At 41.0% G+C, this 10141-nt stretch overlaps 1 protein-coding gene across 21 annotated transcripts in view; it reads left to right on the top strand.

Moving 5' to 3' along the window:
• Positions 1-4841: 4841 nt before the first annotated feature.
• Positions 4842-10141, top strand: part of MSI2 (musashi RNA binding protein 2) — a 383853-nt gene continuing 378553 nt past the window's right edge. For 13 of the 21 annotated variants that reach the window (XM_048823542.2, XM_075120743.1, XM_048823541.2 and 10 more), the window contains exons 1-4: positions 4981-5125; positions 5448-5488; positions 5878-5959; positions 6592-6676. In XM_048823542.2, coding sequence (XP_048679499.1) covers positions 5064-5125; positions 5448-5488; positions 5878-5959; positions 6592-6676 — 270 coding nt within the window. In that variant the 5' untranslated portion in view covers positions 4981-5063. Of the gene's footprint in view, positions 4950-4979; positions 5126-5447; positions 5489-5877; positions 5960-6591; positions 6677-8483; positions 8560-10141 lie in introns of those variants that run through there. The other 8 variants (XM_048823550.2, XM_048823549.2, XM_048823546.2 and 5 more) reach the window with 4 other exon arrangements.

Below are 10141 nucleotides of genomic sequence, written 5' to 3'. Positions count from 1 at the left end.
ATAGAACCCTGTATGCCTGTCAGTGAATTCCCTATCTAGACATTTTATCATCTTAGGCCTGGGCTACACACACAAATTGTATCACTTTAACCATAATGGGATAGTTAAAGCAGTGCAACTCCCAAGTGTGGACACAGTTATACTGCTCTAAAGGTGATTATGTCAATGTCGTAGCTATTCCCATGTGGGAAGGAGAATAAACTAAATACTGATGTAAGGCACTTTTATACTGATACAACCATGTCCACGCTAAGAGTTACACTCATATAATTATTATATGAGTGTAAAAATCATGCCCCTTACAGGTGTTCTACCAGGACAAAAAATGTGTGTTGACCCAGCCATTAGGGTTCTCTCTCACCTTTATCTGTATTAACCCTGTAACAAGTACACAAAAGCAGGAGGGGAGAGAGGGAAAAATCATGGATTCACAGATTTTAAGGCCAGAAGGGACCATCTGATCATCTATTCCAACTTCTTGTATAAGACAGGCCTTAGAATTTCAGCCCATTACCCCTGTGTTGAGCCCTGTAACTGGAAAAAAACCAAGCCTCCTGCAAACACACAGGAAATTAATGTGACAGTTGTAATAATGTTTGGCGATCATGGAAATACAAATGTCCATGCCTTCGTCTGAGGGTGCAGCAACATCATGAAGAGATTATGGAAAATCTTATGCACAATGGGAAACTGGGAGACTATTCCTTTGTAACTGACGTGGCTTACACTTGATAATGAGACAGGCAGTTTAGGGGCAGGCTCAGGTGCCCAGATCCCATTGACTTTCAGTGGGAATTTCATACCTAGTCTTAGACAGGTATCAAATAAAGGAAGGTATTTTCAATCATATGAACTGGTCAAGAATTTGGACTTGTGGCACCATGAGCAGTTCGGGTGTGGCTTGGCGATGGCTGTCACTTCAGCAGGAGTTGTCCTCACCAGCCCCACCAATGGCCCTACAGAGACGATGAACAACACGAGCCTTCTGGGACTCTAGCTGAGGAGCATCTGGAGATGGAAGGATGGTGGTTGGGAACAACCCTTCAGGCTCAGTCGAAGAGGGGATATTGCACCATTTCAGAGCATTTCCATTCACTGCCCCTTTTTCTTGGAGCAGTGATTTCAAATGCCACTGAGAGGTTCAATGAGTATGGCTGTATTTGTCCATCCTCTATGGCATCCAGGTACCAGAGCAGCAAGTGGTGTCACTGTACCATGCCCTGGTGAGAACCCTGACTGACAGGGAGCCAGGCAGCTGCCAGGTGGCACTGGAGATTGGTTTTGGCTTGCTTAGAAAAGGGAGGATGGCTCTTTTAGCTAGCATTTTTCATTGTACCTCTTTAGTGCCTTACAAAGGAGGGTACATATCAACGTCCACATTTGACCATTGTGGTAAGCTGAGGCACAGAGCGGGGTGTGACTTTGCCTGAGGTTATGCAGCAGAGTTGGGAGGAGAACTCAGATTTTCTAACTTCTGGCTCAGTTTTCTATCCAGTATAAACCATGCTTCCTCACTGAACAGTGATTTTAGAGGTCACTAACATCCAGGGATGGTGTTTTGAGTATGGGTAGCGAGTGAACCTGTGAACATGAGCAATTTTGTCTCTGAAATAAAATAACCATTCAATTGCAGAGAGACATGTGCCACCACTCAGCATACAGTGTGTCCTGGCCCACAACAAAACCACATAGCCCTTAGGGGAGCGTAAGGCAGCATCTGGCAGGGAGACAGAGCAGAGTCATAATTCCTCAACTCTCTGGCCTTAGTGCACCTACCCTTCTGCCAGTTCCATGTGGAACAAAACCCGCAGCTGACGAGACAACACAGTAGAAATACCAGGATACTTTTCTGTTTGGATACATGATACAGGGTTTTTCCCCACCTAACAGACATTCTAGCTTTTAAAGTTCATAAAGCACTTTGAAGACGAAAAACGCTCCTAGCTCCTGTTCCCTTTAAAGGGAATAGAGGTTTGCTTAACGTTAGATGTGTTGTTTCAGAGTAGGAGCCATGTTAGTCTGTAGCCACAAAAAGAAAAGGAGGACTTGCGGCACCTTAGAGACTAACCAATTTATTTGAGCATCAGCTTTCGTGAGCTACAGCTCACTTCAGATGTGTTGTAGCTGGAAACCTAAATACAAAAGTGCTGTTCCAGTGCAGGAGAACCCGACAGAAAAAATTACTATCGACAGCGTGAAACTGACCTGTCTACTTAAATCACCCGAGCTGAATAAACTGCAAAAAGGAAACAAGCAGCACAGATGAACCCTATATTTTACAAATAATTTGACTTTTGATTTTCTATGATATTATTGGTAACACAGGTAAGATACTTTTTAAATACACGAGTCCAAATTCTTTTCTTAGTTATGACTGGCTTCATTGGAGTGACTTATATCTGCGTGCAGAATTTGTCCCAGAATTTTTAGCTTGACAGACAGCATCCCTTAAAAAATTTTGCATCATGGTCAGAAAGATTAAAGGGGCAATGTCATCTTGAGAATCATGTTTCTGTCTGGTAATTTCCCTGGGATTATTATGAAGAATATCTAAAATCTGAAAGAGGTTTAGAGAAAAAATGATTTTACTCTATTCCCCCCCACTTTCCCCCTGCCCCTCTCTGCTTTACTTTGTGCATTTGACAACTCTGTGTTTGTCAGTTTCTTTGTTTTGCTGATAGTCCATTTCAATTCCTCCCTCTCACAATGGCAACTTGGAGTTGTTCCTGTCAGCCTCCCCCTCCCCGCCCCCCATTTTTCCTTGCTGTAAAGACCCTTATAAATATGAGCAGGGGAGCAGAAAAACAGTGGTACAAATATATTTTAAGAAAGAATTTACAGTATACAAAATTCAGGACATATTGTATCATATAAAGGGTGTTGTATCAGAAGTTTGATTTTTTTTTAAATGAGTCAGTATCACAATACAAAAATTAATAGTGTTTCTTTAATACAGCAATGTGAGTTTTGGGTCCTCATACTGCAAAGGCTCATGCTTAAATATGCACACTCTTAGTGAGTCAATAAGACTATTCACAATGTGTAAAGTTAGGCATATTCATACAAGTCTTTGCAGGATCAGGGCTTCTGTTTCTTCAGTGAGAACGTGTTTCAAGTACCTCTAGGTGAAACTTGATGGAAACATTATGCATATTTTAAAAAATAGTTACTAAATAATTGCTAACAAAACATCTAAAAATTTTACTACTCACAGGTGTATATTTTCAAACGTGTCTTCTGATTTTGGGACCCTGAGGTATGCTGTGCCCATTTTAAGACCGAGTGAGGCACTCAAAATCAATGGACATTTCTGACAACGTAGACCCTAGTGATGCAAGCAAAATAGCCTGCATTCATACTACACTGTTCTCACTTTAGGTGGAACTGATTGCTTTAACCTTATATACTTATGATAATAGTTGGCATTTCTAGAGCATTTTCCATCTGAGTCTGTCAAAGTGCTTTGAAACACACTGTGTCAAATCTGGGCACAATGGGACACAAATGGGTCTGCCTGAGTAAAGAGCTGAATTAGGCTACACGAGATGCCTTTTGAGGTAGTTGTTGTTATCCCCATCGTCAGGATAGGAAGCTGAAGCACAGAGAGGTCAAATAGCTTGACCAAGGTCAAACAGTGAGACAGTGGCAGACTAGGGAAAAGAACCCAGACTTCCAGCCTTGTGATTTAATCACTAGACAATGCTTCCTTTTGATTTATGAATTCCATGCAGAATCCTGCTGTAAAGAAGTTAGAAACTAGCTCTGCGTGTGTGTGCCTGTGTGTGTATTTAGCATGAAGACCCTGATTCTGCAAACACGCATGTGCTTAACTTTGGTACCATGAACAGACTGGGGCCATGGGTTGCATACACATGTTCGGCACTATGTTTCACATCTTCTCGCTTGACAATGAAATATAATTTATTTGAAGAGGTCACAAACTTTTTTTCCCACGTCCTCACCCAATTATTTCCTTCAGGTCAGTAAGATTCTTTATTAAAGGAGAGAATAGAAAGAGTGATGCTGGGAAGAGCAGGAAGCCCTCATCCAAGTCTCCCTCATTTTGGGGCGGGGGGGGGGGGGGTTGATCTTGCAGTGGCAAGCAAAACTGGCCCTGTAGCAGATAGAGATTTCGACTGAGAACAGACTCCAGCATTAGGCCTTTGGGGATGAATTGAGAGTGATGATGATGATGATGATGTGTTGTTTCTATTTCATTAACAGCAGAATCCCGACCCAGTGTGCCAAGTGCTGCATGAACTGATGCAAAGACAGGACACTTGCCTTGAAAGATCTTGTTACAGGAAGCTATTTATAAAGCTTATTTGTCATTTTTTGGGGTGTGTAGACTATCCTCTTCTTTTAAAATGTCTCAGACTGACCCTTGCGTCAGTGGGGTTTTTTTTGTTGTTTTTTTTTTTTTGTGGGGGGGCTGTCACTCTGATTAGCAAAGGCTCCAAGACAGGTTGCTTTAGCTGCAAGGTTGTTCTTATTTATTATAGACTCCAAGAGGATGAACAGCGGCTCCTCCTGTATTCCCCCCACAACCGCTTTGCAGGCAGCTGGGCTCCCTGGCATAGATGGACCATGCCTACAGTCGAGCGAGGTTAGCAGCCTTCTCTCCAGCCCTGCGAAGAGGCAGCTGAAGGATCCGGGTCACGGTCAGAGACTGTGAGAGCCGTTTGGGGGGCTGGGGCGGGGGGGAGAGAGAGGGGCAGTGCTGAGACTGATGACGTCCTCCGAATGGGTTACATTACGTTCTAGAACTCCGCCCCATGTGCGTTCAGGGGAGGGGAGGGGAGGGGAGGGGGGAGAGAAGGAGGAGGGAGCAGGAGATGGAGGGAGGAGAGGATGGTAGATGGGGGGGAGGGAAGGAGCTGAGCTAAGCTGATCCCACGTGTGACGGATCTGGCTGCTTCCCCGGCTCCTCTCTCCAGTAATATTCTCTGGTAGGAGAAGGAAAAAAAAAAAGAAAAAGAAAAAAAAGGGGGGGGAGGGTGGTGGGGGTTTCTTCAGGGGCTTTCGCTCTGCGCTGCTCAGGATCACTGTGGGTTTTTGCAGACATGGAGGCAGATGGGAGCCAAGCTACCTCTGGAAGCCCAAACGACTCCCAGCACGACCCTGGGTAAGTTTACCAGCCCGCCACCATCCCCACTTGATATGATTTCCTTGGCTAGGTGTTGGGGTGGGGGTGACGAGGGGCAGAGAAGAGAGCCCCGAAGGCAGAGCCATGCCGGCGCTTCTGGTGCCCCCCTGTCCCTGAGTTGCTCACCTTGGGTGGGTTGCATTGAACTGCCCCCCTCCCTCACCCCTCCTCCCCTCCCTTCTTCCCCCCCCCAGCGCACTCTCTCTCTCTCTCTCTCTCTTCCTTTTAGCTTTTGTAAGTTACACGTCAAAATGGCCGATCTGACATCTGTGCTTAACTCTGTTCTGTTTTCTTCTTCCAGTAAAATGTTTATTGGAGGCCTGAGCTGGCAAACCTCACCAGGTAAGGGACAGGGTATGTGTGTGTGGGGGTGGGGTGGGGCCCAACCCCCCACCCACCCTCAACCCTGGCTGCTTTATTGCTCTTTGTTATCCCCGTTCAGTTACCTCTCGTCATTGGGGTCCCCCCCCCTCACACCACACACACTTCTTCTCCTGAACAAGGTTGTAGATCTGTATTCCCCCCCCCCATAGCAAAGCCTTTGTCGAGTCCTCTATTCGACCTTAAATTGTGTGTGCGCGCGCGCCTTTAAAAAGAAATGCAAAACACCCCCACTCCATCCCACCACAAATTAAAACTCCTTGAGTGATCAGAATTGCATTTGCTTTTATTTCTCTTCTTCCCCCCCTTCTCTCTCTCTCTCTCCCCTCTCTTTCCTTCTCTCTCTACAGATAGCCTTAGAGACTATTTTAGCAAATTTGGAGAAATTAGAGAATGTATGGTCATGAGGGACCCTACCACAAAACGTTCCAGGTAAATTCTCCTTCTCTTTTTAATTTCATTTGTTTTACAATCAAAGTTTTAAAGTTATCTCTTTGTGTGTATGTGTATATATTGTCCAAAAGTACCAAGGACTTTGTTTATACATTTTTAGCTGAAAATGATTTTTTTAATAAACTTTCCTATCCCCTAAACAAAACGCTGAAGACTATTGATTGTGACCTGTTTATTTGATTGCCCCCCCTTTGCACTGTCATTTTAATTGCCCTTTCATCTTTGATTAATTGTGGGGTACTCTAAAAAGAACACAAATATACCAATTTTTGCTGGGTTCACTTTGCAAAGAGTTGTATTTGTTGTTTTTTTGTTTTTTAAGTATCTTTGGTTTCCCCTCTCTCTGACGGTGATCACAACACCCCAGTCCTGTGTGCTCCAGTTTAAAACAAAGCATGAAGAGGGGGTTGAAAGGTGAAGGGGAGGTGGGATTGGAGAGACCTACATTATCTCCTCCCTTCTGAATCTGAGATATTTTTCAGTGGGAGGGGGCAGATGGGGAAAGGAAGAAACTGTTATTTATTTTTCTTAGGCTTTTTTTTTGTTTGTTTGTTTTTTGGTCTAGCTCTTATGTTCTCTTCCCCCACACCTTGTTCTTTGTCTCATTTCAGAGGCTTCGGTTTCGTTACGTTTGCTGATCCGGCAAGTGTAGATAAAGTATTAGCTCAGCCCCATCATGAATTAGATTCCAAGACGGTATGTTATGTGTGTTGTTGTTTTAATGTGTCCTTTATTTCCTGCAATGTTATGACTGTGACAGGCTTATTTAAAGGGACAGTGCCCTTTTTGTTTGGTTTGCTGGAGCTGCAGTTTTTGTTGTTTTTTTTTTAAACTCAACATAAAACTGTCCCTGAGCAAGATGTTCATTCTGATCGTTTTTCAGATTTCACTTTTAACTTTGAAAAGCTGTCACTTTTTTTAAAAAAAACAACTTTTTTTTACCATCACTGCAAATCCAGATCATGATCCTCCAGCCTCACAGTGAAATTAACAATATCATAGAGTGAAAAACTAACTTTTTTGAGGGGTGGAGTGGGAAGAGGAACGGTGTATAAGTAAAAAAGAGGCCACTCTTGGTAGGAACTTTTTTTTTTTTTTTTAACACCTTATCGTGGGAGTTGATGGTTTACCCTTGAATGACACACGTTTCTGAAGTTCTTCCAATCTCCCCTTTCTCAAAGTAGATTTTTTTGGAGGCAAGGGGGAGGAGGGTGTTGTGAGACTTACAAGATAGTGTAGTAAAACGGTTGGGGCTCTTTGGAGGAAAGGTGCTACAGAAGCAAAAATAATAGATTATCATTTTTGCCAAGCTTTTCACTGTAATAAGTCCCCAGTGGATCATGCAGGAAAATGCACAAAAGAGTCAGCCAATTTGTTACTTTTTTTCGTATGTAAATTACATGACTTGCCCCACATGTTACATTTTCAGTATTGGATCTGGCAGTGGACACTAAGTGTTTATGCAGATAGACCCTAGTTTTAATTCTTCTCTCAGTGCTATGCCAAAAAGTGGCGTTTGGGTCTTGTTACTTGGTTTCAGTTATAAGCCTCAGCAAACTTAGAAAAAAGAACACTAGTAAAGGTCATTATTGCTTTTGGTACAGTGCTGTCTGAAAGGGACAGAACTTTGGGAAGGGACGAATCTTCTTGGTTTAAGTGTCTGGCAGAACATCTGCTAAATGTGTCAAGTGGTTTTCGTTGTTCGTAACTGTCTTTTATGGTACATGTTTTGGATCTTAAATGTTTTCTTTCAACATGAGTGTTGATGGTTGGCGGGATTATGTTTTAATGCTGTTAAAGACTTATTTTGTGACGAATATAGCTAAATAAAGAACAGAACTGAACCCGACATGAGTGCATGATATTTTCTTTTTTTTTTTTTAACTTGCATTTTAAAAAATAACCCTACAGAAGCAGGTGGAAAGTAGTGTTTTAATTTGCCCAGCAAATTCTGCTGGGCTTGTCTGAACACGTAGCTCATGCTTTCACATTCCTTAATAATTTGATTTTAGGTTTAATCAGATATGGCAAGATAACTGATTCAACTGAACTCTGAGATTAAGCTCTCACCAGATTTCTGCTGTACAACTGTATCTGGATTTTTTTTTTTTTTTTTTAACAAAAAGAATAAGTTTAGATAAGATAAGGCAGGCAACATTTCTTGAACTAGATTAAAAAACAACTACAACCTAGAAGCTCACCCAGAATTATTATTGATGATTTCTTACCTCCTTCCCTTAGCCCTACGTTGCAGTTTAGTCACTGGAATGTATTTAATTTGCTCCTGGGCAGGGGAAGGGCAAAGAAATAGACAAAAATAAACTTACATCAGATTTGATTATGCTGCAGTGATTGATTCTACTTAAACAGAACCCACCCATGAAAACAACAGCATTTTTCAAAAAGTAAGACCAGCCAAGTTCTCACTCAACCATTTATCTGTAGACATATGATAGTAACTGTTCTTTAGTATAACATAGCATTTGACTCTGTTTCAACGTTCAGCACAGGAGGCAGATCAGATCGGTTGGGTATTGGCATGGAAACGGCGCTCTTGTTGCGTTAAAAGCTTTGTTTAGGTAATGGCCATTCATATCAGAAATAGTATTATAGTCATTTCATAGAGGACTTGTAGATACAGTAAGTAGAATTGTATCTAACTAACTAATTTTTTTTTTTGGTAGAAGTTTTACTTTGTTTTTGCTGGTGGTTTCAATAGTTGACAGGGATGTGCAAAAGGTACGGATTTGCCATGCTGATTGTGTGTTCCCTTAAACATGTAATGACGTTAGACCAAAAGTTTCCCAACGAGAAAAATTAAGTTATTTGAACCTAATATTTTCCTTGTGGTGTAAAGACCCCTTTGAGAACTGGCCTCCGTAAACTGAGTATTTGTGCTTCAGAATTTGGTGGCTGATACAACTTTTTGCCAGTGCCAGACTTTACAATAATGCCATTGTGGTGTGATTGGAGTCTCTTTAATTATCTTTCTCTTTTTGCTAACTTGTTTTTAAAAACAAACAGTATAACTTTGGAGGCTGATACAGAAATGTGCGTAGCTGTTTCTGCCTTTGGGTATCTCAATGGAAAATCCACACCTGTTGTATTTCCCTGGTAGACAAGTACCTAGTCAGTGCTGAATATATTTGTAGATAATAATCTCTGTGAAAAAGGGTAGCTTTCTAGATAAAGGATTTGACTTTTTTATATTTTTTGAACAATAAAGTGGCATGTAATCACTCATTTCTCAGGTATATGTTTAAAAAAACCCACTTCTATATAACATAGAGAAATTAATTTATCAATTGAGTATTAAATGATTGTACCATTTACAATTTTGACATTTTAGTTGACTAAAACTACTGGTACATAGAGTGACGTGGTGGGTTACCTGTCAGTGACATCACCATAAGCAACATCTGATAGCATTCGTTTAAAAACCCTCAACTCCTTGTCCACAAAAAAATCTTAAATTAATATTCCCTTAAAATAGTTTTTATTTCAAAATATCCTTTGTCAAAGCCAGGATCTAAGTTGGATATATTAAAAAAAAAAAAGTAACACTGGAAGCTGTTAAATGTTACTGCAGGTATACACATGGTTTTTCCCCTTAAATCATCCATTTTTCAAAACTTTTTATTAAGGATGTGTTTATGAGCAAATGCTGCTGAAAGAAGAGGAGGAAATTCAACAGCATATAGACCTTTCATTAGTTTTTTTTCTTTTTCTTTAAAGGTAGCAGTTTGAGGCATTATTTTGTTTACAACAAGCCATGAATCTGGTGGTGTATATTTTTTTGTTTAACACCTTGAATGGCAGGAAACAGTGGTCATTTAAAGCCATCTTATTTTTAAGTTGCTTTAAAATTGCCAGACTGGCTTGTTGAACTGGGGACCTGCTTTTTTTTTTTTTTTTTTTTTGTAACTTATGAAGTAAAACAGACAGTAAACCCTGCATCTAAAAATAAGGTATCAAGGGATGAAACCATGTTTTTTATTTCTGTGGCAGTCAGCTTTCCCTTTAAGATTAGTTTAGTTAGCTCCTTCATAGAAAGTCTGCATAAATCTTTTAAGAATGTAGTTTCTTCTAGGTTTAGCACTCATGTGGTGTGCTTTTTTTTTTTTTTTTTTTACCCTTCACGGTTTTTTTTTTTTTACTGCC

This window comes from Caretta caretta, chromosome 17 (genome assembly GCF_965140235.1).
Source record: "Caretta caretta isolate rCarCar2 chromosome 17, rCarCar1.hap1, whole genome shotgun sequence".
Classification (NCBI taxonomy): domain Eukaryota; kingdom Metazoa; phylum Chordata; order Testudines; family Cheloniidae; genus Caretta; species Caretta caretta.
Note: the sequence above shows the minus strand (reverse complement) of the source record. Positions and strands in the feature narration are given on the sequence as shown.